This window comes from Ornithodoros turicata, unplaced genomic scaffold (assembly GCF_037126465.1).
Source record: "Ornithodoros turicata isolate Travis unplaced genomic scaffold, ASM3712646v1 Chromosome36, whole genome shotgun sequence".
NCBI lineage: Eukaryota > Metazoa > Arthropoda > Arachnida > Ixodida > Argasidae > Ornithodoros > Ornithodoros turicata.
Genome location: NW_026999366.1, coordinates 1,143,906 through 1,171,658, shown reverse-complemented (window position 1 = coordinate 1,171,658; position 27,753 = coordinate 1,143,906). Strand labels below are relative to the sequence as shown.

The following is a 27,753-nucleotide window of genomic DNA, read 5'->3' as shown; positions in this document are numbered from 1 at the left end:
AGGACACATCTGAACCTTGCATGTTCTTCGTGTACGCTCATTTTGCTGTTATTCATTTTTTTGTGGATCTTATCCGTTAGTGGGCATCATACGCATGGGACAGTAGTGGCATGCACGAAACCTTGTAAGGTACCTCACTGAAGGTACCGTACCTGTAGAGTATGCCACTCCGAAGGTACAGCACTTATAGCTAACAGATCATAGGGTTTACAGCTGGTATATGTATGCATCAGGTACTCAAATAAGGTAGGTACATCGTCTTGACACTCCTTATCTTGTATGCTCTACATGAGTATACATTTTGAATACAGTATACAAGGTACATTTTGACCGGTACATTGGATATGGGGTATTCGTGTTCAGCGGTGCTCAGAAATTTTAGAGGCTGTGCTGGCATTTGATGCACTTTGTCGACGCCGTTAGAAATATTTATACCTCTCAGGGTGTGAATCGCCTGTGCTACAACTTGTGCAGTCTTTGGTACACCTCCACAAAAGGTGAAATATTTTTTATGCCTGTGGGAGACTAGAATTTATACCGCAGTGGTATGTGAACTATGGTCTTGAAACGTATTTCACAGGTTTGACTTCCTAATCTAGCTCGCAAGAAAATTTAACAAAAACCGACTTTTCATAGCAACAATGACTCCCAGCAGGAAGTTGGTAATACTTTTCTAATTTACGTCTCGACACAACTCCGCATTGTGAAGAAGAGGGTATAAATTGGGTGGGGACGGTGTCTGGGTGCACGGCTGTCGGTTTAACGTGAAATGACGTTGAAAGCGAAAGTGAATGTCAATATATAGGTGTCCATCCATACAGCTGGATGCGGCGTCGTGTTCCGCGCACGTCCCCTTAACTTCGAGACACACCGGAAACGGTCTCGCTTCCTCGGCGCTGGACATTTCAATACGATGTAGAGCCCATGGCTTCTCTTTCGAATCATATGCAGCATCTCTGTTTGAGGCTCGCTCTTCGGGCTGCGGCTGACATTTAAGTATTTTAAGTATTTTGCAAAGAAATATCGTCTAAGGTCCACTTGTCCCTATTGCCCATAGTTCATTCTCACTTAAGGTGATTGAACTCCACAATCACTAAACAAAGAGACAGGTACTACTGCGACGTGATCTCATGGTCGTGCGACTGAGTTGACTATATATCCAATTGAACGACACCAGTCTTGCATCTCCGGTGTCACGGAATTCCGGACTTACAAAGACGAGACTATATAGACGTGTTCAGTTTGATAAGCTTTTATCCTGTGTCGGTCTGATTCGAAGGATGTTTCACGTCAAATATGTTGGCACAGTCACCAAGCATGGGTGTGAACCACAGTGAAAAAGTGTGCGCACATTACGCCACGCGTAAAAAATGTGGGAAAGTTTCTACCAAACACGTTCCAGGCAGCACTACAGCTCGTAGTAGTATAGGCCTGCGATCAATAAAGCATTTGATTCATTGGCCATTGGGCCATTATCTCAAGGAAGGGTACCTATAGCATAGGTTGGGTAACGGATAGTGATGTGGTATACTGCGGCTTCGCCAATTGTGGCGCCGCCTTCACTGGTGAGGCTACCTTGCGAGAGATGTTGCCTAAATTTGTTGATGTCGTACAGATAACGTGCTGCCATCAGTCACTCACCATTCTCATTAAGATGCTGCTATTGGCGTCTGTATTTATTAACTAACTCTGTTTAACTCTGATGATGTTGTCTCTATAAAAAGTTATGTGGTACAAGACGTCTTGTAAGTCAAGGTTCATAAAATACTGAAACTATACGCATAACACAAGTCCCTACTATACCATCAGCGAGGATAGGAGCCATTTCATCGGTGATCTGTGCCTTACACGTGGTATAAAAGGGGCATAGACTGTGTAATGAGATATACATGTTACTTTAGCCCTGTTCAGCAGGCAATTGGTGTTCGCTGATTCTTGTTGAGTGGAGCCAGCGCGGACTCTAGCCCCCTACTCCCAAGGTGTTATCCGACCGTGCCGAGAAATTGTGAGGCGAAGGGTAGGAGCCTTGAACGGTGGTGGTGGGGTTTGGTTGGTCAGTCTGTTTCTTTCAATAGGACCATCATCCTTATGGCCTGTATATCTGGCATAGCTTGGTAAAACATAAGGGTAAAACTTCTTATGCTTTGATCAGACACAATAAACGTGTTGGGACCCGCTGTCCCAACAGCCATGAATAACAATCTCTTTCACAGGAATATCTGATACTGTGCAGTGGTCACACACCTCTAGAAGGATGTCGTCGTTCTTTCTCCAGAAGGCAGTGTCATATCTTTCGTCAGACATTACCGAAATTAACAAACATCATTCAGGGACATATTGATCAAATGTACATGAGGGAGTGACAGCGACCACATCGAAACCATAGAATCGAAACATCGAAACCATAGAACTAATGTGTAGAAACATCCCTGCCTCCCTTCATCGTTTGCGTGGTAACAGCTCTTTCAGAAATCATCAAAATCTCTGTTGAGGAAATTTTGGAGAACCTAAAAGATCATTGAGTCATTGATGTCAGAATAATTAAAATATGCAAAAGCCATGATTGTCACCAATAGAGGCACCGTTCTCACTTTAAATAGCCCCACTTTTCCAGATAAACTGAAAGTAGGCTATATCTCTACCGATCTATATTTGCCCAACCCCTATTTGCCAAACTCCCTCAGGTGTTTTAAGTGCTATGGCTTCGTCCACCCATCCGATGCTTGTAGAGGATCTGCATGCTGTGCTATGTGCACCAAGCAGGGCCATGATTTCAAAGAGTGTGGACCCAAGCAGCACTCCAATATTGGATCATATTGGCTGCCAACACTGCCAATATTGGTCCAATAAGGGATGCTAATATTGGACCCATATGAGGAGCGCATATTGGCAGGCCCATTTTGCGCCAATATTGCGAATATTTCTGTGATAATCCTCACGGGGAGTCCGTGTAATAATAAAACATTATCTGGTTTAATATTACTTCTCTCTCTTCTGATATTACTTCTCTCTTCTTTTTGCTTTTTCATCTCTGAAAGTCTCATTGATCCACGTTGCATACAATTACAACAACACTGCATCGCCCCAAAGCGAAGAACAGGCGCGACACCTGCCTTGCTAAAGGACACATGCAATCGTGTTATGAAATGTAGGATGGGACAAGCTAAAGCTTGCCCGCATCACATTTCAAAAATAGTACTGCTCTCGCCCTAAAAACGAAGAGCAGGATTAACTAGTGCAGGCAATCCCACGGAACTGCCAACTGTCCCTCAGGAGCCTTGGTTGGTATCACAATAGTCTATGAACCAAAAAGTTCCAACACACTCAGGGAGTACGAAGGAGCGAAACACTTTCGTAACGGTGACGGACATACGCCTCTGCTACTCACACTGCTTGCAGTAACTTGAAAGCACCTAACTTTACAGAAGAGCCATCCCTTTCTACCAAACATTGTGTTTTTTTACTTGACCTAGCCACAATTCTGTTATCATTAGAGGAACCAGCGACATTTTAGCCCGTACGAAGCGTTGGATCCGACTGTCGCGCATGCGCAGTAGTTGTATGACGCCTGATTTCGCTGAAACGGCCATGCTTACCCTCAGTCGGTTCGACCGATTGGCATTGGCATCGCAAAGCAAGATAGCAAGAAGCAAGATGCTTTCAGAAAGTGGAAAGTTGAGTTGTCGAGTTCTAGTATGTTTAGTGTTTCGTATGTTTACTGTTTCGAACCATGTCCATGATCTGTGGGAAGTTGTTGGATGTAACGGCGTATTCAATTGGGCATTTCACACGCATCAACGTCCAATCTTGTCGTGCTGCTTGGGCATTCTTGCAACGCCAAAACGTACCATTTTCTGCATTTTCAGCGAATATGGGGTTTACACGGGCAATATGGGGCCCATATTGCCAGGATTTTCCCAATAGTGGCTCAAACTGGGCAATATGAGGCACATATTGCCCAGTTTGAGCCACTATTGGGGAAATCTTGGCGAAACAGGTTACGTATTGGACCCGTATCGCCGTTGACAAGCCACCATGGGCCCAATATTGTGTGCTGCTTCGGGAGGACCACATGACTGCGTCAACTGCGCAGGTGATCACTCTTCGTACAGACAGACAGCATAACAGGAAGCACAGAACACTCACCCCTTCCACAAACGCCAGCTTCTTCTGCTGAAGTGCCTGTAGTTCCGCCAACCCCTTGAGTGGCGTCCCATCCGTGGACGTGAGCTCGATAGGGTGCGATGAAATGCGAGCTCGCAATGCCCATTCACAAACACGAGCATTCAGTCAAAAAGAAAGCTCAACTATGATCTATTGGGAAGTGACTCACCCCCTGATAATATCAGCTAAGGAACTGGTGGTTACCCGAAAAAAAAACTCCGAGGCAGCCAATAAAGCCCGCGAAAAAAAATAAGATTGTCTCTGAGCAGCACACTCTCCTCTATAAAGCACACTCGTATTACACACTTCCATTCTTTTTTGTTGCCCTATGTCGATCATTCAGTGTAATTGTCGAGGCCTCTTGACGAATCTTGATGATATAAATGATATCTTAGACAGGTATGCTGGAGTCTCTTTTGCGTTACAATAACTTACCTGAATCCCAAATACACTACCTCCGACGATGAAACCTGTTCAATGAAGATTGTTTAGATGCAACACGCCCACCTTGTGGTGTTTCAATCCTTACACCTAAAACCGATGGGATGATCAATGGGACTCCTTGCCAGACTATAAAAAAGACTTCCAGTGTGTTGGGTGGGCACGTGTGGAGTTCTCTGCATTATAACCAGAATTCTGCAGAGAAATAGAATTGATCCAGTGGACGTGATGGCAGTGTTAGATATGGCATGTCATTTAATATGTCAAAATACTTTAAGCACGAAGCTCAAATTGTGCTATAACAGAAGTTTCCGCCGTTAAGTCAGTGATTCAGCGAACCGTTAGCATGTTACGCAGATGGTTCAAGAACACAGCGAGTGAGATGTGCGATGGTAACTGAGATGTCTGCGATCACATCACTTACCAGGTATCATGTCAATCTTCAGTGCTGAAGTCTATGAGAAGGTCATAGCATTAAATTACATCTTGAACACACAGCTTTAACTCCACGGTTATTTACATTGACTCTCATACATACCTGAAAGCAATATGCAATTTACGAACCCAGAGAAACTTTCTCGTTCTGAGAGCCCAATGTCTGACCAATAGAATGATCAGACCTTTCGTTCAGGTTTTGCTGGGTACTGGATTATGGGGTATAGGCAGAAATGAATTTACTGACACAGCTCGTTGTTGCTGCTCACAAATTCAAATCGCCCATTTTCCTATAGAAACTCCTTTCCACGTGCCATTAGACTATCGAATCGTTTACCTTCACCAATACGTCTCAGTTGTAAATCATACATTATATAAAACTGTTGTCCGTTCTTTTTTTTTTAAATTAGTGCTGTTAATATATGTCACTGTTGTACAACTGTATTCCCGTGCTATTGATTTCCTTTTTGTTTTGCTGTACCATTGTCTGTGTTAGAAGGCCCTTGGAGCCACACAATTGGTAAATACATAAATAAACTAGTTATTTCTAATTCGGCTACTTTTCAAGACAGCGCATTGCTGTTCCTCTGTTGTTAAACCATTCCACATACATTGGGCAGTTTCCAGGCGCCGAGAACATCGAAAAAAGAAAACCATATATTTCGCTTTCAGGTACCGTTTGCCCACAAGGATTATTAGACAGTGCAAAGAGTACCTGCTACAACAATTATCAAAACGATCAAACTGCATCCAAACTCCATTGTTGGTAAGCTATTTTTCATATGCGTTTCGAACGGCCACAACACATTGTGATATAAAATGTGGATCAAGGCTGTCCTCACGCTTCTCCACTCACTGCTAGAGGAAATCTGCCTCAGCTATTTCCCATGAGTTGCATTACATTCCTCTCTCCTCATGTTTGAATGGATGGGTGACTCAGAAAAGTGTGAGAGAATAAAATCAGGGATGTCACTCGAGCTGTGCGGACCCATGCTTGCCGCTCCACAGTGGCGGATCCAGGTGGGGAGGTGCGGTAGTAGTAATGACTGGACACAGACTGCCGCCAACACAAAACTTGGTCTAAACACGATTTAATTAGCAATTAGAGTTAATTGGGACCCCCCACATTAATCAGCACCCTCCAGGGAGTCATCACATTAATTGGGGAGTATCTAACTCGTGTCCAGACCAGCTGTGTGTTGGCGGGAACCCGTGTCCATAAAAGAGAAAAGAAATAGATAGAAATAGAGTGGAGAGAAACAATTTATTCGAAAATCAATGATACCGTGGTGAAGAAACCGCTCCGGAACACACGAGTGACCAGCGACTGCCATGTTGCTTGTTGACGGCTGGTAGTTGCAAAGATCGACGACAATTGGCTACCTACTTGCAAGGCATCGCACCAGATGGAGCCACCATCATAGCTCTATGCGAGAAGGACAGAGAACAAGATACTAGCAGCAGGTAAAATTGCAGCACTGCTCACAAGTCAAGGCATGCCAGAGCGTGTGGAAAAGGCCTAACCGCTACTGCTAAACAGCACGGAGAAAAGAGTACACATCGAGGAAAAGGCTTAGGGCCGACCGGTTAGGCGTAACCTCAGCGTCACCACACAACGCTACGGAATTCAACAGCTAACACAAGACGACAAGCACAAAATGATAGGCTCACAACACTAAATGTGCGTCAACAGGCTTGGTACGCTACGAACCGCTGCTAAACAAGTCTAAACATGCGCGCACGGGGAAGAAGGCCTATCCATTGTGAGAACCCCAAGAACACACTGTCATCCCAGGGCTATCCTAAGGTTGTCAGATGGGGACAGGTATGACATCCCTAGGATGTCATAATCTGATCCTCAAAATGTCATAATACTGCCACTTTGGCATATGAGATGACATCCCCGAGGCTGTCCCTTGCCCATCATCAGGGACCAATTTAGGACAGTTTAAGTACACATGGAGGACAATGCTTTCCCTCAATTCCCTGTTTTGATTTGTGTTCCCATGCAACGCGTTTGCACTAGTATACGTCTAAAAGATGTCTACATGTAGACTTTGGGAATGTCTATTAGACGTCTAACAAAGTAGCTCTATTGCTTTGTATATCCGTCCCCTAGTCCAGCTAACGTTACGCTAAAATACGGCTAATAGCCGGGTAATTGTTGGATCGATTTAGACCATTTTAGACCAAATGTCTAAAATGGGACGGTACTTATCTATCCACTGAGCCGTCATATAGACATGTATTAGCCATGACATCTAAAATTATACATATTTCATACCTAAATTTTGGCACTAGTGGCACATGTATTGGTTCGTCCAGGTATATGTCACTGACATGTACATGCACAGTATGTCTTACAAAGGCAACATGGATGTTGGTACAAGATTTATTTCTATGAATATACCGGGCAAACACTGACTTCCAAACATGTCGACAAGTCAGCAGACATTGTGAGCACTTCCCCTTATTGCACAGTCACATACCAGCAAATCTTGGTACTCTTCCAAAGCAGATAGTAATGTACATGTACACAAATCGCAGCACTTATATCACTGGTAGCTGTAAGTATTGCCTCTGTCTCTGGGTCCGTGCTTGGGTGCTCCAAATGCAACCAGTACTTTACACACGTGTGGGGTGGTAGACGGCTGTGGGTAGCAGGAAGGAACGTTTCCGAGGTACACTGAAAATAGAAAAGACAATGTGTGATATCACTATAAATGCCTCTATGTAAAAATGTTGCATGCAGCTTGTTTACTGCAGAACTGCAATGTTTGCATATTTTTTATTCAGGCACTATGCAAGTGTCAAGTATTTCCGTATCCATACATGTCGGATCATAGTTGCTCGTGGAGAACCCATTTGATTCCCGACTGACAATTCGAAGACGAAAGATGAGGTTACTAAAGGGACCGTGAAGTGACACATCCTACTCGGCAAATCACAATGTGCACACGTTAAAAATGAAATTGTGTGACTGAATCTGAAAAATAATCATTCTGACAGGCTGCACTTACATGGCATCAATGACATGAATCAGACGCAGTTCAGACAATCCAGCTGTAACTGAAGCTATTTGGCAACAAAGTATTTACAAGAGACTCACACGAGCATCAGATTAGCGAACTCTTAGAAAACCAGGGATATTGAACAACAGCACAGTCAGGTTAGAAAAGGTAATAGTTTTTGTTTACCTGAAATAGGATCGTTGCTGCAGCTAAGCCGAAGTGCCAACAAATGACCCACAGGACAGCCGTTGTATTCGTCACCTCCATTCCATGAGCCTGGAACACCTATAAAATACATGAAACCATGAGGTACCCGCGCCAGCATAATGTGTGCGGCTTTTGACAGCCAGATATCAAACGAAAGAACTTCTCAACGTACGCACTGTTTAAAAAGATGCAACTATCATAAACATGCTGCCCGTGGCAAAATGGTCACTGCACCCATATTTCACTGCAACACAGTCAGCACAGATTAGTGACAACAGCACAGAGTAGTGAGAGCAGACAGCGTCAGATCAGTGAGTACATAGAACACAAGGGGACAACAGATCTGAAAAGGTAACTGTTTTTGTTTACCTAAAATGTGATCGTAGCTCCAGCCCAGCTGAAGTGCCAACAAATGGCTTACAGGCCAGGCGTAGTAATCATGACCTTCATTCCATGACTCTGCTAAGTCTGAGAAATTCTCGTACTGCCAACTGTAGGGTGGGATAAGCTTAAGCTTTCCCACTCCGTAACCAACTCCGAAAATTCTCTCCCAAAGCCCACACAGATACTGCTAGTTGCTCATAACGTGACCCTCCGTAAATTCGAGAGTCCTGCTCGCCTGCTACACAAAACGAAGAGTGAGCTGTCCATGTTTCTTTCGATTACTCAAAGAACAAGACCCAAAGCGAAAAATTGATTGAAGTAGTAGCTCTGCTTCATTCCAAAGTCTATGTTTCTTACTTCCTTTGGTTTGAGACATTCAGGTAGAACCTTTGAAAGTCAAAACAAGTGCCACAGAATCGCGCGTTTTGTTCTTTCCAGGAGAAATCTTTCACGTATAATAGACAGTCATTCCTTTTAGCGGCAGAGGATTTTACGCTGGGCCACGTACCCTATATTTAAGAAAAATGTCAGTCAGGTCCGAGGATCGGCCCAAAAACAAAACAAATGTGCTTAGGGAGTTTGAGCAGGTAAACTAAATAATATAATAGTTCTCGTCCTCCTAGCTACCCACAGGGACAGGCACAGGACGTGCCTGAATGACCCTTCACGGACAGTCCGCGAGTGTTGTCCTCAGGACTTCCTGGGGATACACCTCGAAGGACGAGGACACGATGACACTGTGGGGACATCCTGAGGACCATGTGTGTTCTTGGGGAACATGCGAGAAAAGGCTTAACACGAGCGCGGTAACATCGGGCACGGCATATCACTCACCTTTTTCCCCATGGCGACGATGCATCTGATCCCGACGGCAGTCAAAGATCAACTGACGCACTGCTGAGACGACAGAGCGACTGTCTGCACATCCTCACTCCATGAGAGCCAGCCAAGAGCCTCCCGAGACAGCGCAAGTGAGTGGAGCGTCTCGCCGCGGCCGCTACGCATGCGCGCCTACGCAGGCGCTCCTCGCTTTGGTTTCGCTCTCTGCTTCTTCCACTGCGCGCGCGCGTGCTCCTAGCGGCAAAGGGTGGCTTCTCTGTTTCGGTTTCGCACTCGTTTCATTGCGTGTGTTTATTTGAAAACGCTGTAGAAAGGCAGCACGCACTGCGCTTGCATCGTCAATACGTGAAAAGGTTCAGCTACCACGCTTACAAAATTGTCCCTGTACCCACGCTTGGTGGGAAGAAGTGGAGAATGAATGTTTCAACAAGGAGAGTCCCGGCAACGAGGTCGTCATCACTGCTTTTCGCTACGTGATAGACATGGTAGACTTTGGCAATATAGGAGAGATCTCTCCCGGGCCGCTGCAGAAGATGGTGCGTTGGATCTACACCCGTTACAAGTACGTCTGTATAACGGTGCCGGAAGGACCCCTGGGACTGATGAGCGAATTTGTGAGCTCGACCAACGCTGAATTCAACTACATCTCTGCAGACATCGTGGACCTTCTCGCTCGTGTCATTGCTCATATTAGGTATGCCCTGCGGAAGCAGCGACATTTGCAAGCAGTCTACATTGTACTTTGTCACTGATTTATTGAAATACCGTTTGGTTATCGAAATGCAACGCATTAAAGAGTCTGAATAACTTTGACTAGACTCTGTGTTTTTTCACGAACACATCTCTATTGAATACATACAAAGACGTATCTTGAGTTGGTCTAGATGCCAACACCCTCCCTGACTTGCCTGAACAGAAATGGTGTGGGAAATCTTCATCGCAGTGTTGTCATTGTGCGGGTCACGGCACCAGCACGATGGTGGAATGGTCATTCTTTTCATACACCCATTCCGCTACCACACTGCCACGATTACCCGTGCTTCTCCTGTCTGCGAGAGAGAGAGCATGTCTCGACTAGAACTTTTATTCTCGATTATATGCGCGTGCACGAAAGACTTGCTCTTTGTTCGACGGTCACTCAATCCCTGACGACGACGCCTCTCTGGCTCTCTTCCGGGTTTTCCGATGCTGCACAAAGAGGGAGTGCTATCGTAATGCGATACACATCAAAACACCAGGAAAGCTTACCGTATTCACAGCTTCCATAAGGGAAGGAGTGTACGGCATCCACAAGATAGCACTTGTCGTCGTAGGGGACCAAGCTCTTTTTGAGTCTCGAAATGGTGTACATTATTTGCTTTATACTCTGGATGGTGCACTGCTTCTGAGCGACTGTCTTTTCATTGAACAGAAAATCTTGGTACACTTCGTGCAATAAGCGTTTCCTCACCACGTCTTTCTGAACTCCTTTCGCTCTCGCGATCTGTTTGTGTGTCCCACCCAAGAGAATGCTGTACATTCCTGAATGGCACCACCTCCCATCTCGTCTTTGAAGTATCCCATCTGGTTCGCGTGCTCGTCGTTGAAAAACGGGTGGTCCGTCGGATAGGAAGACAGATCTAACTCATTCTCAATCACCGGCCTCGGTGGCTCAGTCGGTAGCGTGTTCGCCTTCTGATCCCGAGATCGCGGGTTCGAACCCGGCCGAGGACGCCAGCAGCTTGGTGGCAGGGTACAAGTTGCTTGGACACGCCGTCTTCCGCGAGGGACGTTAAATACGGGGTGCCGTGTGATGAGCTTTCATCGCACGTTAAAGAACCCTCAGGTGGGCAAAAGCAATCCACAGACCGACCGCTGTGGCGTCGCTCATGATCTCAGTTGTCTCGCGACGTAAACACCCAATTATTATTATCATTCTCAATCTTCATCAGCTGCTCTTCCAGGCTTTCACACGTGAGATAAAAAATTATGCTGTCTGTATCGCTATAGATCAATTGCACTGGACATGTTAAGCGAGAAAAGAGCGACTCGTAGATGAAGCTGTACATTCAGACTTTGGATATCTCTAAAATGGCAAAGCCCACGTAAAGGGAGTGCGTCCATTTGATGCGACGCTGTTTCATCTCGTACAAGATGCACTTGTCACTCAGAATGGGAAAATGCTGACTGTCGACAGAGCTAGCTTTTCGGAATGCGCTTTGTTTTTCGTAGGCTATACCGTACCTTTTCATGCGTCTCACAGTTTGTATCGACGTACCGAATGTACTGTTCGACATGGTTTTGTACAGAAGTCGCTCGAATTTTGTGGTCGCTGCATTCCTCAACGCGACGTTTCTCTGCACGAAGGTTCGCAAAAAGTTGTCTTGGTGGAAAGAGAGGATGCTGTGAACACGTTTTATTTTCATGCCCGGCCTCACGTACAGTGAGAGCAATGTATAATGAATGACGTAGCGTTCCTTGTCGCAGCACGTCAGCAAGAGTTTCTTTGTGGGAGGGGCGTTTAGCGCCAACGCGTGTTTCAAGTGCTGCTGGTAGGGGAACAGTTCGTTCTCGTCCACGCACCTGTGTTCGCGTGCTAGGGGAAAATCCCTGGTGAGCGCGTGCAGTTCTTCGGGATATGACAAGTCTACCACATAGACGTAACCCACTTCCGAATCGTGAGGAATGTTGATAAAATCAATCTCGTTCCAGCTCGAAGGATCGACCCACTGCTTCGAGCTGTACTTGCAAAGATCGAGCGATTTTCGTCTTGATCGTGAAAGAAAAATGGCGCGCTACAGGGAGAGAGACGCGTAGAGTTTCTCCATGTCCCTCGACAGGTGTGAGCTGTAGCAGCCTGACAAAGGGTTCCCGTACGTGCAACCCCTTCGGCGTTTTCAGAGAGTAGATGTTATCCGCGGATTCTAGCGAGGCGTCCTGCTTGTGCATCTGGAAATACTTGTTGAGTGTGTTACGTAGGGACATGGTTTGCGAATTCAAATTTTACCTGCCGCTAGTGTCTTGTTCTCTCTCTTTCTCGCATAGAGCTATGATGGTGGCGCCCTCTGGTGTGATGCCTTGCAACTAGGTGGCCACCTGTCGTCGATCTCTGCAACTACCGCCCGTCAACAAGCAACATGGTGGTCGCTGGTCACTCGGGTGTTCGCCGGGGCATCGTTGATTTTCGAATAAATTGTTTCTCTCCACTCTATTTCTATCTACTTTTTTTAACGGACAGAGGTTGCCTCCAACACACATCTTTGCACGAGTTCGATGCTCCGCAATTAATGTGATGACTCCCTGGAGGGTGCTGATTAATGTTGGGGGGGGGGGGGTCCCATTTAACTCTAATTGCTAATTAAATCGTGTTTAGACTAAGTTGTGTGTTGGCGGGTGTCCATTGTTGTACTATGGCGAGTGCGGAAGTGAGCTCGCGCTGTCTATGCAGCGTTTGCTGGTTTTTGATGCGTGTACCCAAGACATGCCAGTAGAAACTGATAAAGATCGCTGTCGTTGTTTCATTGGCACACACCTGGAAACTGGTTTGTGAACCCGCACAGGTATTCCGTAGCACTCTGCACTGCTTCAGTGAATGAAAATTCGGGTCAGAGTACAGCTGATGACGATTCTCCTATGAATGTTCCCTTTGCTCCCTTTCCTTATTCGTTTTTTTCGTCGCCACTACTTGTGGAAATAGGGATGACAGTTAGCTAGACAGTTAATTAGACAGTTGACGTATGCTCTCTGCTTTGCGGACGTAACGGGCAGCGTGTTGGTTCTTCTCAGTGCGCGAAGCTCTCCATCTTTTGCGCTCGCGCAGAACCACTAACGATATCCCTTTGATACGTAAAAATGATAGCATACGATGCACTGAACTCTCTAGCTTGTATCTTCTAAAGAAGAAAAGAAGACGCACGCCGTCACATCTCACGAAATGTTTTCCATTTCGTGAGCGGATATTTCATATCTGTGCGCGTGCTGACACACTTTTCACGAAACACAAATATGTAAACAGGTGAGCGAGAACGGGAACACAGTAGGAGAGAGTGAGCCTGTGGTCTGTGCAACGTATACTATTCCTTGATATGCTCAACATCTGAACTTGCGGTGTCGCTCTGCCAAGGGGTTGTACTAGCTGACTAGCGAGTGTGCTAACGTACTCGGTGATTGCATGCCAATTTGCAGAAAGGCCAAGATGTATGATTCTGTAGGCTGAGCTCATAGACTGTTCCCCTCCTTCTTGCTCTTTCTCCTTGCAGGTGCTTGTGCTTGCTTTTCCTCAATATTGGCGGCATACAGATTAGTGGCAACTTCATATAAGCGGATTGAGGCATCGAGTTCAATTCGCTCATGTAAACGACGTTGAGTCAAGCTGAAGCCACGCAGAGTCGAGTAGCGTCAACTCGACAGCGGGGGTGGGTTAACTCGTTCGACGCGATCACCGAAGTGCATGTAAATGCGCTCGGCCGAATTCTGACCGAGCGAACTCTGCGACCGAGTCCATCCTATCGCTGCGTCCGAGATAGCCATACGGTCAGTGCAGGCCAGCACCAGGCCAGGTCCAGAAAGAGAAACTGGAAAACGCATTCACTGTGACCGGCTCCCATTTGAGTGATTTCATGTAAGCAGTGTCGGGTCCAGTTCACCTCGAATTGGCAGCAATCTGAAGCCGCTCTGTCAAGTTTATATAAACGCGGCTACTGATGTAGGCCAGCTGTATGAACAGGGCAATGGTGGGGAGGGGAGCATGTATTATTTTGTCAGAAAAAGTCGGCCAGTAAGGGCGGCATGCTATTTCTCACGCAAATTGACTTTTTCCGAATTATTTCGGTTTACGTTCGACGTAGCTTGCCGATTCGAGTGCCGGGAAAAACTGTTCCATCTCTCCTGCGCAGTTCACTGTGCTGCTTATTCTGCGTGACTCAATCAAGGGATGTTACGAGATGGCGTCAAAATGTCCCTGTAATTTAGGAGATTCTGGTATACGTCTTATCTCTTCCAGTGTGATCGAATACAGCAGGACTTGTGTTCCGGAAATACTCGAAAGACAAAGATGCGACGAGACGTTTCTTCTTGAGCATTTCTTTAAGGACATCAACGCCGACTGTGGAACATCGAAGCCAGTCTGTGAGTATCAAGTAAAAAAGAATGCCAGGGACATAAAACATCTTACATGGCTTTTGTCAACAATTGTGTTTCTAAATCTAGCGATAAAGTTGCCATATTTCACAAGCGCTCCTGCCCCTGCGGCCATTATCGTCCCAATAATAATCGAAAAATTTGAAGTCTACTTTTAATTCATTTATTCTGTAATATTTATCCTAATAAAGCTGGTGGTGTGACCAGCCTATGGCCATTCATACCACCATGTTCAACAACAAGACACTCACTGCTGGTAACAACGACAGGTAGGTACTTTGCGCCGAATTCAGAGCAACATTGGCTTCACTCTTTACGTAAGATTCAACAGTTTATGAAATAGTTGTCTCAATTAGTACCTAAATACAACTCGTGAATGAACCTCTCGTAACACCCACAATGTTGGACTATTATTCCACTCAAAAGGCCTCAGTAAACACATGAGAACACATGAGACAGCGTTCCGGATAAGCAGACAATGTATACAACTGTACCACTCCGACCATGACAAAAACGCCTTGTCCATATTCTGCAAAACAGAAATGACTGCACAGAAATTCGAGACCTTACCTCTACGAAATAAAAGTACCGCAAATACTTTTCCGGTATTTTCGTGCTGCAACGCTGGACGACCAAGCGTATCTGTCGATGGTGGGTTATTCAAATTCCTGAAATAACCCAACATAAAATATACAAGTTACACATAAGATAACTGTCATCGTTTACGACACAACATTGCACGACTAATTCCCTAAAATTATTTGTTTATTTGTTAGTTAAAATAGCAGATTTTGAGCCAGTCGTTATTTAATTCCTAACCCGTTTTCTAAAATCCGAAGACGAGCAGACTCGAGAAATAAATCGCAAGTGTCTTCCGTGCAAATGAGTCGAAATTAGAAGTATACGCAGTTTTCGAGCGCCGAAACGAGAAGGCCTTGGCTGTCGGTAGCTTATATGGGCCAGAAACGGGGCCGATCCATCTGAACAGCCTGTACTGCGATGAGCCTCATTGCTCGAAACCACGTGGTCCTTTGACGTGGAATAAGCGTGGCTCTTTTTGTGCTCAAGCGGTTTGGAGATTTTGTTTCGACTCATTTGCAGAGCAAGCTTTAGCGATTTCTTCGTTCTGCACATCACCACCATTAATGGGGTAGAGTATCGCCCCTCGCGATGATACTCCCCATTTATTATCCTAAAATAAGGCTGTTGTTTTACCGATTTCTGTTTCAAAGTAAGTGTTCGTTTGAAGATACGTTAGACAACTCGCGTTTTGCCCAAAAAATGTAGGACCAAGAACCAAGTAACATGTGTGCAAGATATCATCGCTGTTTCTCTCAGTTTTTCTTTTTCTTGTTGCAAAAGTCTAAGCAATGAAATACCGCCCTGTACATAATCAAGCTGCATACAGGTGCACATAATCAAGGCAGAAGGTAACTTTCTACTCGCTTATCTAACTAGAACAAGCCGTGCCGTTCACTTTGTTGCCTGTCACGTCATATAGTGCCACGCAATTTGCAAAACGTTGAAAGTGCCATGATACAGCCGTACATTCCTGAGCGACTGGAAGAGAATTGCGCGATTTTCTTTGAATTCAATTAACTTGTGACAGTAGCTGAAATCGAGGAGGGCCGGAAAGACATATATACCAGTATGTCAAAAGAGAAAACGAAAATCGAAAAGAGATTAGTGTACAAGCACGAAATAAAAATGAGAAAGAAAAAAAGAATGTATTATCGGTGTCTCGCTTTTTCTCTCTCAAACTTTTTCCCCTCTGTTATGTTTCATTTTCAATTCTATTGTAAAAGATCGCAGCTGCGCGGAGTTAGGTGTACCACTAGTACACAGGGATATGCAGAAAAAGAAAAGAAAAGATGTTTCATCATAGAGTATCGTAAAAAAACCTAAAATCAAGAAGAGCTGCAATCCTTTCAATTGAATACAATTGTGAAAAGCAGGGGAGGTAAAGGACACAGGCATAATCCCAACAACGAAAAAAAAAACGAAAAGAGGCACTGCACCTCAAGCATTATCACGATCTAGACGTCGATGCCAATGACCACACCCTTGAAACTAATAATAATAATTCCGAGCTTTACGTCACAATTATTTTCCATCATGTTCGAGCATAATAGACGACTGGCACAGGCATGGCTGAGGCCGTCCGCGCAATGCGTGCGCTGGAAGACCTGTTACCCGCATTTTCATCTAGAACTATACCAATAATAGATAAATGACTAAAACAATACAGAGGGCGCTCTAAGATAAAACGAAAGAAACTGGGAGCAGCAATGCCATTTTTGCAGCCAGACGGACACTCAGCGGAAAAGTACTTGTAACTACTGGACGTCCGAATTACCTGAAAGTCAATATGGTACGGTATTGACTGTTTCCGAGAAAATGCGAGACAGCAGAATCAACGGCAATCATTATTTATTGACCCTTGTCTTATCAAAAAAGCTGAAACAAGCACTACTTTGAGGCTGAAATCGCCACATATTAATACGTAATCAGCAGACACCGGAACTCTGCACTTCTCGAGCGAAGAGACGACATGACGTTCACCTTATCTGGTGGTGGTAGTGGTAGGTATGGGATGCTTATCGTAGTCACATTCAGGCGGGAACATCACTGTGGGGATCGAGCGCCCTTTGCGGACTTCACAGGGAACTGTGGCGACATATGTCTTAAAGCGACTGAGGAAAACACGCCGAAAACACCCAGACAGGACAGCCGGCATTCGGATACGAACCCGGTTCACCTCCCAGTCCTGGCATGGAATGCCAACATAGTACCCACAATGCCATGGGAGCTGTTCTCCTTATCTGGGCCGGAAAGCGGCATATTAGGTCAACAGATCAGCCTTTAGTTCAATCAGCTTATTCGATATAAAGAACACGTGACCCTCTGACGTGTGAATACCCGTCGCAGGTTTTGCGCACGAGAGTGGCGTGGTTTCAGTTCTCATTTTACACCGCAAAATTGGGCAATTATTATTTATAAATAATATTATGCTATAAGCAATTTATGTTGTAAGTTGTGTTATCGTTTCCGGATGTAAATTCGTATGATGACTGGGACCAATTGTGCTGTCTTGCATTCCTCCACAAAGGACTAACTCAGTTTCACTTTATTTCATTTCATATTCCTCTTTTGCACGTGCATAAATATTATAAGACGTGAGACCAGTGAAAAAAAAAAAAAAAACTGTTAAGCAGCTTCAGCGCCGCGCCGCTAAACATAACGGGGATAAATAAGCGCCGTTATTTTGCATATTCAAAACTCTTACTTCATGACCGGATATATCCGCCACAGGGGGTTAACCGCCACGGCTTATATAATCCTCCACGTTATACGTCACGTGCTCTATGCGCCGCCTCTCCTGTACGTCCCCTGTGTTATGCGCTGAGCCCTCTATTGGCTTCAGTCAGCATACGCTATTTCAAATAAACGTTATGCCTCCAATCACCACACTTCACTCACCTGTGTGGAAAGCAAATTCAGTACATCTTTATTGACCCAAGGCACACAAAGATCATGTACAGCACCAATACTTTTGGCACGTATGAGGCCTGCTGGTGTATTTCTGAAGAGGCAGGTTGTTGCATTTTCACAACATGCCCGTGCGGTTCTTGCAGGTGATCTTGGTGGAAACATGTGCAATGCAGAATAACAGTGTTCCATTTGATATGCTTGTATCGAAATGCATTGCCCAGATGGCAAATTAGATACAACAGCAACACACATTAAGCTGAAAAATATACCTAAACATGCTGTTGCCTTGCCGATTCGACAAAGTATTTTTACAGCACGTAACAGTACTCTACCAGGAACACAAATTTCTGATGAACCGGTAGGACACTGTAGTGGATGAGTCACTTGAACATGCAAGGACTTGTTCAATTGAAGTTGAGGGAGAAGGATTACCATGGTAAAACCAATGTGGGTATGATGCCCGTCCATTCTCACTCTATAGTGGGCTGCAGTGTACATAATATCGCACAGTACCTCATAAACAACAGAATTAAATAAGAGCACAGTTATCAACGCTATTATACAGATAGGATGGCAAGATATTAAGGACACATCCGTTAAATCGTCAAAATATCCTGCAGTAAGATGAAAGCTCGCGGGTGATTTCCACATTATTCGAGATCCCAATAAGAGGCATCTATATTTTGCATAAGAATCTCTCTGCGCCCAGGTTTGTGAAAAAAAACAGCGCAGACTTTCAAGGATTTCTGCAGTTACTCGAATAATTGGTGACCCTCTCTCGTTCACATCTCCACAATCTTCTACATACAAGCGCCGTCATTTTTATCGTGTTAATATGCCTCTGTTTCTAATTTATTATTGAGACCTGAATTATGTCGCATAGATATGATCTGACAAGGTCGCTGTTTGAAGTGGTCAAAAATGAACGCCTGCTGCTACGTATGATTCGAAATTTGGTTCGAATTTCGTTCCCCGAAATATTCGGATGAGTGTTCCCCCAGGCCGATTTCACGTCAGGTCATGCAGGCACGTCCCATTGACCACCAGATTTTTTTTATATATTTAGGAGTTCATCATATATGACGATAAACAGTAACCGAACGGTTTCTACCGAATAGTTTTATGCAAAAAAAATCGAGAAAATCTGACCTTGAATTCGAGTGGTTCACTTTTTGCCGTTTTTGGAAGCGATATCTCCCCAGTTTTAGAAGATATTCTTGCGAAATTTTTAGTATGCATCCTTTAGTATGCATCCAGGCCAGCAGGACAATCGCAAATTTTGGTGCGCTCTGTGATATAGAAAGTGGCGAATATGCTCTCTAGTGGAATTTTGTTCGGAATTCGACACGTGATTTCGCTGGTTGTAGTTGTCCCCACTGCTACATTTGGTATCATTTATTTCCATATTTTAATGCTCTTTCATTTTATCATTTATATTATATTTTATCTACCATTATATTTGTCTCCTACACGTATCCGCTGAAACAGACAAACGTTTAGACATAATTAAAGAAAAACACTGAATTTTACGCGCCCGTTTCCCGAAAAGACCTTTTGTAGTTCAATAATGTTTTGCCAATAGGGCTGTTGCAGTGGAGTTTGCACAGCGCCATTTCGGGCCCAAACGGCCGCGGATCCCAACAGTAATGAGTTCCATCAGCGGGTTTTGCATGGTGTGTCAAACGGTATGGTGCCAAGGAAGCTACAAAACCTGTAGGAAATCAACAGAAAAAGCGCTGCTTCTTGAAAAGCACGAACAACTCGAAACCGTGCACTTGAAAGTGCCGCGTCGTCTGCTAAACTGGGGAGTGTTGCATAATTTTGGGGCGATGATGTTGCTGCTCACTCGCGCCACCTGGCCCAGAGCAACAGGCCCATACATTGCCAGGCCTTATACCTTTTGTCTACCACAGAAAAAAAAAACTGCTTCAAAACCTGCACACGAGCGATAAGCGTGTTAAACGCTAACTAAACGCGAGTGCAACATAACGTAACAACACAATCACTGAAAGGTGATTTACCGGTGTAGATGTACAGAGCTTCGTTTCCTTCCTCTGAAGCGACCACGAGAGCTGTTTGTGCTGGCAGCATGGTTAATATTTCGTAAACATGCTCGAAGGGTATACTTACCGGCATTTTCATGACCGCCCGGCGAATGCCAATTGTGCACGGATGCCCCGACTGGCAAGTTCGGTGAGAGTTGCACGATGTCAACAGTACGTTCAACGCAAGCGATGTCGCAATGTGTCACAGCCGTAGGGAGACTACCCCAAAAACCACCGCCGTCCGCCTAACTCTAACCCTCAGCAGGGCGCCGACTGGTGCACGCAACGTGATGCAACGTCATCTTATTGCGTTAATTTTCTCGTTGTTAACGTTTCGGTGGCGCTGTGGATAAGGCTGCAGGCAATTAACGAGGGCAGCAAAATATAAGCGGTTTGATCCGCCACCGGTTTTTACCACTGATATATCTACGGGGAACAAGTCAAGCTGGGAACAGGGGATATTCCCTGGGCACGTTATCAAAGGCGGACTCCTGCTTTGTATTATGAGTACCCAAATACATCATACTGTTCGTTTTCAGGCTTGGAGTGCAATCAAAAAGCAATATCAGATGCGGAAGATGTGTGCTTGAGGAAATACGAACAGGAACACGGCATCATTTCTAGAGGCCTGATGTCCGGCAACGGCAAACGACTGTGCTGGTAAGCTCTTCGTCGTGTGCGTCCGGCGGTTTTACAGCGGCATCATGATAAATAAGAAAATGCGTGAACAATTTTAAATTTTGCTGAATGGTTTGCTTATATGGGCCAAATGTAGGACCAGAACTCAGCAGAATGCTTGACCCCCCCCCCCCCCCCCCCGTGACGTTGCCCCTGTGCACCCCGTGCAGGGCAAATACTTTGTTGTTTTAGGTACAGACACCTGTCGACAATGATACTTTAAGCTGCCTGGGGTTCCTCATGAGCCATTGGCAGTACTGCAAGGAATTACGATGTACTGCTAGAGAGGACAACGCGCTCTGGGATTTGGTTTGGAGAAACATTAACGCGAATACTTCGCGTTATTTCACCAAGCACCCTAGCTGTCGGGTCCAGCTGAGACATTACGGTTGCGTCTGCGGAGAGGAAAGAATCCGCTAGCCTCCGCATGCCTTGTGGATGGATGGATGAATAGTCGCTTTTCTCGATCGCAGCGCCATGGATGGCGTTGGAGTTAGGCAAGCGCCATGGGATGCGGCTTTTTGAGGCGGTCGCGCATTATGCGCGAAATCAGTTATGGAATGCGTTCCCTTTGTATTTAATTTTCATTGTTTTTTTACGAATGCAATTTCTAAAGTTGCTCAGTTACAGGTGGTTGAACAATACAATTATGGGTGCAATATCTCCTCGCGTCTTCCAAAGCGATTCCAGGCAGGTCGCACGGTTGCATGTGCAACAATGCAACTCTACGACCATATGAGGCACACACCGGGTATAGACGGAAGTGTGTGCATTAACTCGCAATATGCAATACACGAAGCAGACAAACCGGTTGTCTGCCTAGCGTCCTGTCGTCCTTCAACACCATGTCTACGTTTCATCCAACCCGAGTCGCTCGCATCAGCACTGTTGCTGCATCCATTTTATTTCAATCGCAGGAATCGCACACGCTCATACATGCATCCTATATGTATTTCTTTATTTTAAATATAACCTGCTACTTGAATGGGATATACAACAAACAACTGCGCGTTTACAGGGCACGTCAGTATGAAATATGCACAAAACACATTACATACCGTTGCACACAGCGCCGTTCATAGCGATCTTAACGCACATCTAGCTGCTTACAAGCTAAAAGCATCGGTAAAAACGTAGAAATAACGAAAATGTCTGACACATGGACTACATATACCTTAAAAACGGGAAAAAATCCTGAAAATGAAATCCCCAAAAGCGCCAATTGCTTGACATTCATCACGCACATTCTCACGCTTCGACGTTTGGTATACCAAACGTCTCAGTATCAGTACCAAACGTATCAGTCTGTTATAACAGACTGATGAATACGTCGGCGACTTGCAGAAACGCTTCCTCTTAAAGGGACGGTCTCGTACAGCCGCCGGGGCGATTCCGAAACTTCGCCAAAACTAGCTTCACGAGTACTGTACACATACAACCGTCAAAGTTTCATTTGGAATAACCATGTCGTTTTCGAGGAATTTGTCGAAACGTGGCGTAATAGTAGACGACGAAAGCCGCGCTTCTCTAATGCATACGTCACGTATAATAATAATATTATTATTATTATTTTTATTATTATTATTTTAATATAATAATATTATATATGCTTAATTATGTTTATATATAATATATTATATATAATTATATTAATAATATAATAATACCTTTATTAATGTGCCCAAGAACAGCCGAAGCGTTGGTGTTGGCGCACGCAGACAATGCAGTATTTACAAATATATACACACACACATATATATATATATATATACATACATATACAGATTAGGCGAAACATAACATAACATATTCAGGAAGAGGAGCGTAACGGGAAGACATTCACAGTGATACACACAATACAGACATGGAGATATACAGTACATAGTACTAAAAGGGGAAAAAACTGTACAACTTCATGTGTTAGTGAGTGAACGCAAGAGGAGAGTTTTAAAAACGTTTGAATGGGAGGTAAAGATATCAACAGAGGGGTGAATTACGTTTGTCATTTCTTGAATACGTACGATCGGATTTGCAGGCATATGGTGGGTTAAGTACAATATATTCGTGTGTCGGGTTACATTGACAGGCACGGCGATATGAAGCTGATGTAATAGAGATGGTGTATCGAGAAAACTGTGTAAGATCTTATAACAGAGCATAATATCATGGAAACGGCGTCGCGTTGAGAGTGGTTGGAGGTTAAGAAATGATATTATCTCAGTATACACATACATTCTAAAGTGAAAGTTTTTTCTTAAGAGTACGCTATGTACAATGTGTAGAAATTTCTTCTGGACAGATTCAATCCGTGACGAGTCAGTGCAGGAAAGAGTTCCACACTGGAGACGCGTATTCCAGTCGCGGTAAAATTAAGGAACGATACAGGTGAAGAAATACAGAGTGTGTGGAAAAGATTTTGCATGTATATGTGAGCAAGCCAAGAATTTTGAGAGCTGAAGACCGAACGTAAGAGACATGATCATGGAAACGCAGCTGGTAGTCGAAAACGACCCCCAAATCCTTCAGTACATCGACACGCTTGATGGCATCGGAACACATGTATGTATTGCATATTATGTTAGTTTTTCTTGAGTAAGTCACATGTTTCGTCTTCAATGGATTAATAGTCATCCCATTTTTAGAGCACCATTCAATTACAGAAGAAACGTCAGTTTGTAGCTTATGAACGTCATTTGGGTCGTGAATAACTTTAAATATTTTCACGTCATCGGCGTATTGAAGAACATGAGAATGACGAATATGCCCAGCTAAGTCATTAATAAAGACACTGAAAAGGAGCGGCCCCAAAATTGAGCCTTGAGGAACACCTGAAGGAGGAAAGTAAGGAGAAGAAAAGGCACCGTGCACTTTTACGATACAGCATCTGCTACTCAGAAACGAAAGGAAGAAAGCAATGAGGGTGTTTCCGAGACCAGTCATATGAAGTTTGTGAAGTAAAATACTATGGTCCATCATGTCAAATGCTTTTGAAATGTCGAAATAAATTGAATATACTTGTCCTCGTGCTTAGACACAAGGAGCCACAACGGACATAAACGATACAAGATTGGTGACAGTGGATCTGCCTGGCATGAAACCATGTTGTTGCTCACATATCTGCGACTTGAGAAAAGAAAACGTGCGATCATAGATTACCTGCTCAAACACCTTTGAAAACGCGCACAGCAGACTGACAGGACGATAGTTTGACACATTTAAAGGATCGCCGGACTTGTGGACTGGTACGACAACCGAAGTTTTCCAACAGGTGGGGAACACAGAGTCACGTAGAGACAGGTTGAATACATGAAGGAGGACGGGTGCAAAGAGGTCAGCGTAGGCTTTAACGAATACTGCAGGAATTTTGTCGACCCCTGGGGTCAAAGTAGGTTTTAGCTTCCGAATAGTTGCGATGACCTTCTCTTGGGACACTGCTATATAAGGAAGGTGATAAGATGCGTTCGACACGGAGCTCGAATTCGCAATTGGCTGTGCATTACCGCGTTTATATATTGAAGAAAAATGTGTAGCGAAGAGCTGAGACATCGAGGTTGGGTTTGAAGATACCCCATCGTTAGTGTTCAAAGCGCATAGACTGTTTTCGTTTTTGGAAAGACGCATGTGTTTCCAAAATTGTTTAGGGTTACTCTTGAGATCCATTTCAATTTGATGCGATTGGCATAGTCACGTGATTGTGCCTGCTTAAAGAGTGTCCGGTAGTGAGCAAATAGTATGTAGTGTGTTGTGGAGTTATGCTTTTTGAATTGCCGGTGGTGGAATTTTTTCTTCTTTAGGTAAGATCTGGTCTCCTTCGAGAACCAAGTAGGGTATCTATGAACATTATGTTACATTATGAACATTATAAAACAGCAGCACTGTTAGCATCAGTGGCATTGAATAGGGGTTCAAAATTAGCTGCTGCGAGATGATGATATAGACCAACGTAATCACCTCGACGAAGATCGAAAATATCGGATACTACATGATGATTACGGAAAGAAGTAGGCACGGACACTGCAAAAGGGGGGTGATATTTGTCTGGTGGAATCAACGGGGAAGCAGGCCTAACAGACGTAAAATTGGCCGAGCGGACGAAACAAAGATCAAGGAATTGTCCCCTATGGTTGGGGACAGTGTTAACTTGGGAGAGTGACAAGAAATCGGCAAAGTCACGAAGACAGTTTGCACCGTTTAAACCGTAAGACGGTTGAGGAACGGCAGGGGAAAGTTGTTGAGCTTCGAAATGAGGTAGATTGAAATCACCTAACATGAAGATGTCACAGTGTCTATCAAGTAATGGCTCCAGGCACAGAAGGTACTGGGAGAGTTCTGACGGATTAAACAATGGTGGGAAGTAGTGGACACCCACAAGTAAGTTGGGGTCATTGAGGCGATGAATTTCTATCCATACCGACTCAGGGTATTGCTCCAAGTCGCGGCGACGTATAACTTTCAAGGCATCGGACACTGCAATTAGGCATCCACCGCCACGTGCAGTAGCTTTCCCAGGAACAACGCGATCTGAACGGTACACACTATAGCAATCGGGAAAATAGGCGCTGTTCGGGATAGAGTCATTTAGCCAGGTTTCAGAAAGACAGATAATGTCGAATTCGCACTCACACACAGCTGAGAAAAAGCTCGAACTCTTCGTACGCAAACCACGCACGTTTTGGTAGTACAGACTTGCCCACTCATTCTTGACTGCCATCCGTGGGAGCATGTTGGTCGGAACTGTAGATCATGCTGCTGTGGAGCCGACCCCTGAACTGCTTGACTAAGCAGCCAGACGGCCACACCGCAGGATCGTGAAGGAGGTCAAATGCAGCGTCGTCAGTTGAGATGTGGAACGAGGCATACGTTTCGTAACGTGATTTTAACTTTGTGCACTTGATAGACGAGGAGTCAGTTTTCTGTGCGACGAATGCAGTGATGTCGTCTACGGTTGTCGCAGGAAGAAGCTTGGTGACGAATAGTGCCTTGTTGGCGCGGCGCGGTTCCACGGCACTCAGGCCTTCGGAAATCGACGTGCCGAAGAAAGCTCTGGGCTGAGGTGCACGTACGTTGGGTATTTCAATCGGCGACATCTCACCGTTAGAAAGATTTGGTGAAGATGTGTTACCTAGAGGTATTTTAGCGGCCTGTGCCGCGAACGTGACTCCCGGCATTCGAGTCAAATCCTTAGATGGGGCCGAAGTAGGGAGGGAGGGAGGTTGCGACGCCGCCACATTTGCACGAACATTCGGAGTGACGGCTGCATCCCTACGAAGAGAAGCTTTACGCAGTTCAGCTCGCAGAGAGTTGATCTGAATCACCATAGCCGAAGAAGATTCGTGAAACTCCTTTTTGAGTTGGGCGTTATCACGGCGGAGCGCGGCCACCTCGTCGGTCAGGAAGGAAATCCCCTGAAGATATCAACAGAGGGGTGAATTACGTTTGTCATTTCTTGAATACGTACGATCGGATTTGCAGGCATATGGTGGGTTAAGTACAATATATTCGTGTGTCGGGTTACATTGACAGGCACGGCGATATGAAGCTGATGTAATAGAGATGGTGTATCGAGAGATCTTATAACAGAGCATAATATCATGGAAACGGCGTCGCGTTGAGAGTGGTTGGAGGTTAAGAAATGATATTATCTCAGTATACACATACATTCTAAAGTGAAAGTTTTTTCTTAAGAGTACGCTATGTACAATGTGTAGAAATTTCTTCTGGACAGATTCAATCCGTGACGAGTCAGTGCAGGAAAGAGTTCCACACTGGAGACGCGTATTCCAGTCGCGGTAAAATTAAGGAACGATACAGGTGAAGAAATACAGAGTGTGTGGAAAAGATTTTGCATGTATATGTGAGCAAGCCAAGAATTTTGAGAGCTGAAGACCGAACGTAAGAGACATGATCATGGAAACGCAGCTGGTAGTCGAAAACGACCCCCAAATCCTTCAGTACATCGACACGCTTGATGGCATCGGAACACATGTATGTATTGCATATTATGTTAGTTTTTCTTGAGTAAGTCACATGTTTCGTCTTCAATGGATTAATAGTCATCCCACTTTTAGAGCACCATTCAATTACAGAAGAAACGTCAGTTTGTAGCTTATGAACGTCATTTGGGTCGTGAATAACTTTAAATATTTTCACGTCATCGGCGTATTGAAGAACATGAGAATGACGAATATGCCCAGCTAAGTCATTAATAAAGACACTGAAAAGGAGCGGCCCCAAAATTGAGCCTTGAGGAACACCTGAAGGAGGAAAGTAAGGAGAAGAAAAGGCACCGTGCACTTTTACGATACAGCATCTGCTACTCAGAAACGAAAGGAAGAAAGCAATGAGGGTGTTTCCGAGACCAGTCATATGAAGTTTGTGAAGTAAAATACTATGGTCCATCATGTCAAATGCTTTTGAAATGTCGAAATAAATTGAATATACTTGTCCTCGTGCTTAGACACAAGGAGCCACAACGGACATAAACGATACAAGATTGGTGACAGTGGATCTGCCTGGCATGAAACCATGTTGTTGCTCACATATCTGCGACTTGAGAAAAGAAAACGTGCGATCATAGATTACCTGCTCAAACACCTTTGAAAACGCGCACAGCAGACTGACAGGACGATAGTTTGACACATTTAAAGGATCGCCGGACTTGTGGACTGGTACGACAACCGAAGTTTTCCAACAGGTGGGGAACACAGAGTCACGTAGAGACAGGTTGAATACATGAAGGAGGACGGGTGCAAAGAGGTCAGCGTAGGCTTTAACGAATACTGCAGGAATTTTGTCGACCCCTGGGGTCAAAGTAGGTTTTAGCTTCCGAATAGTTGCGATGACCTTCTCTTGGGACACTGCTATATAAGGAAGGTGATAAGATGCGTTCGACACGGAGCTCGAATTCGCAATTGGCTGTGCATTACCGCGTTTATATA

At 44.7% G+C, this 27,753-nt stretch overlaps 2 protein-coding genes and 1 long non-coding RNA gene across 6 annotated transcripts in view; 2 read left to right on the top strand and 1 right to left on the bottom strand.

The window, feature by feature from the left end:
• The window catches only part of LOC135373962 (uncharacterized), a 31,055-nt gene extending 10,118 nt beyond the window's left edge, over positions 1-20,937 (top strand). Inside the window, exons 5-8 of the mRNA XM_064606993.1 lie at positions 5,713-5,806; positions 14,464-14,588; positions 20,677-20,797; positions 20,913-20,937. Coding sequence (XP_064463063.1) covers positions 5,713-5,806; positions 14,464-14,588; positions 20,677-20,797; positions 20,913-20,937 — 365 coding nt within the window. The remainder of the gene's footprint in view (positions 1-5,712; positions 5,807-14,463; positions 14,589-20,676; positions 20,798-20,912) is intronic.
• The window catches only part of LOC135373937 (uncharacterized), a 205,062-nt gene that overhangs the window by 147,089 nt on the left and 30,220 nt on the right, over positions 1-27,753 (top strand). The gene's annotated exons all lie outside the window — the stretch shown is intronic.
• Positions 7,417-8,702, bottom strand: LOC135373941 (uncharacterized). 4 transcript variants are annotated; one of them, XR_010416676.1, is made up of 4 exons: positions 8,628-8,697; positions 8,431-8,502; positions 8,238-8,336; positions 7,417-7,726 (listed from the first exon to the last, which is right to left on the bottom strand). It is a non-coding gene; the product is annotated as an uncharacterized LOC135373941 (long non-coding RNA). The 4 variants fall into 4 exon arrangements; XR_010416673.1 differs by lacking the exon at positions 8,431-8,502 and having other exon boundaries at positions 8,628-8,702; XR_010416675.1 differs by having other exon boundaries at positions 8,238-8,502.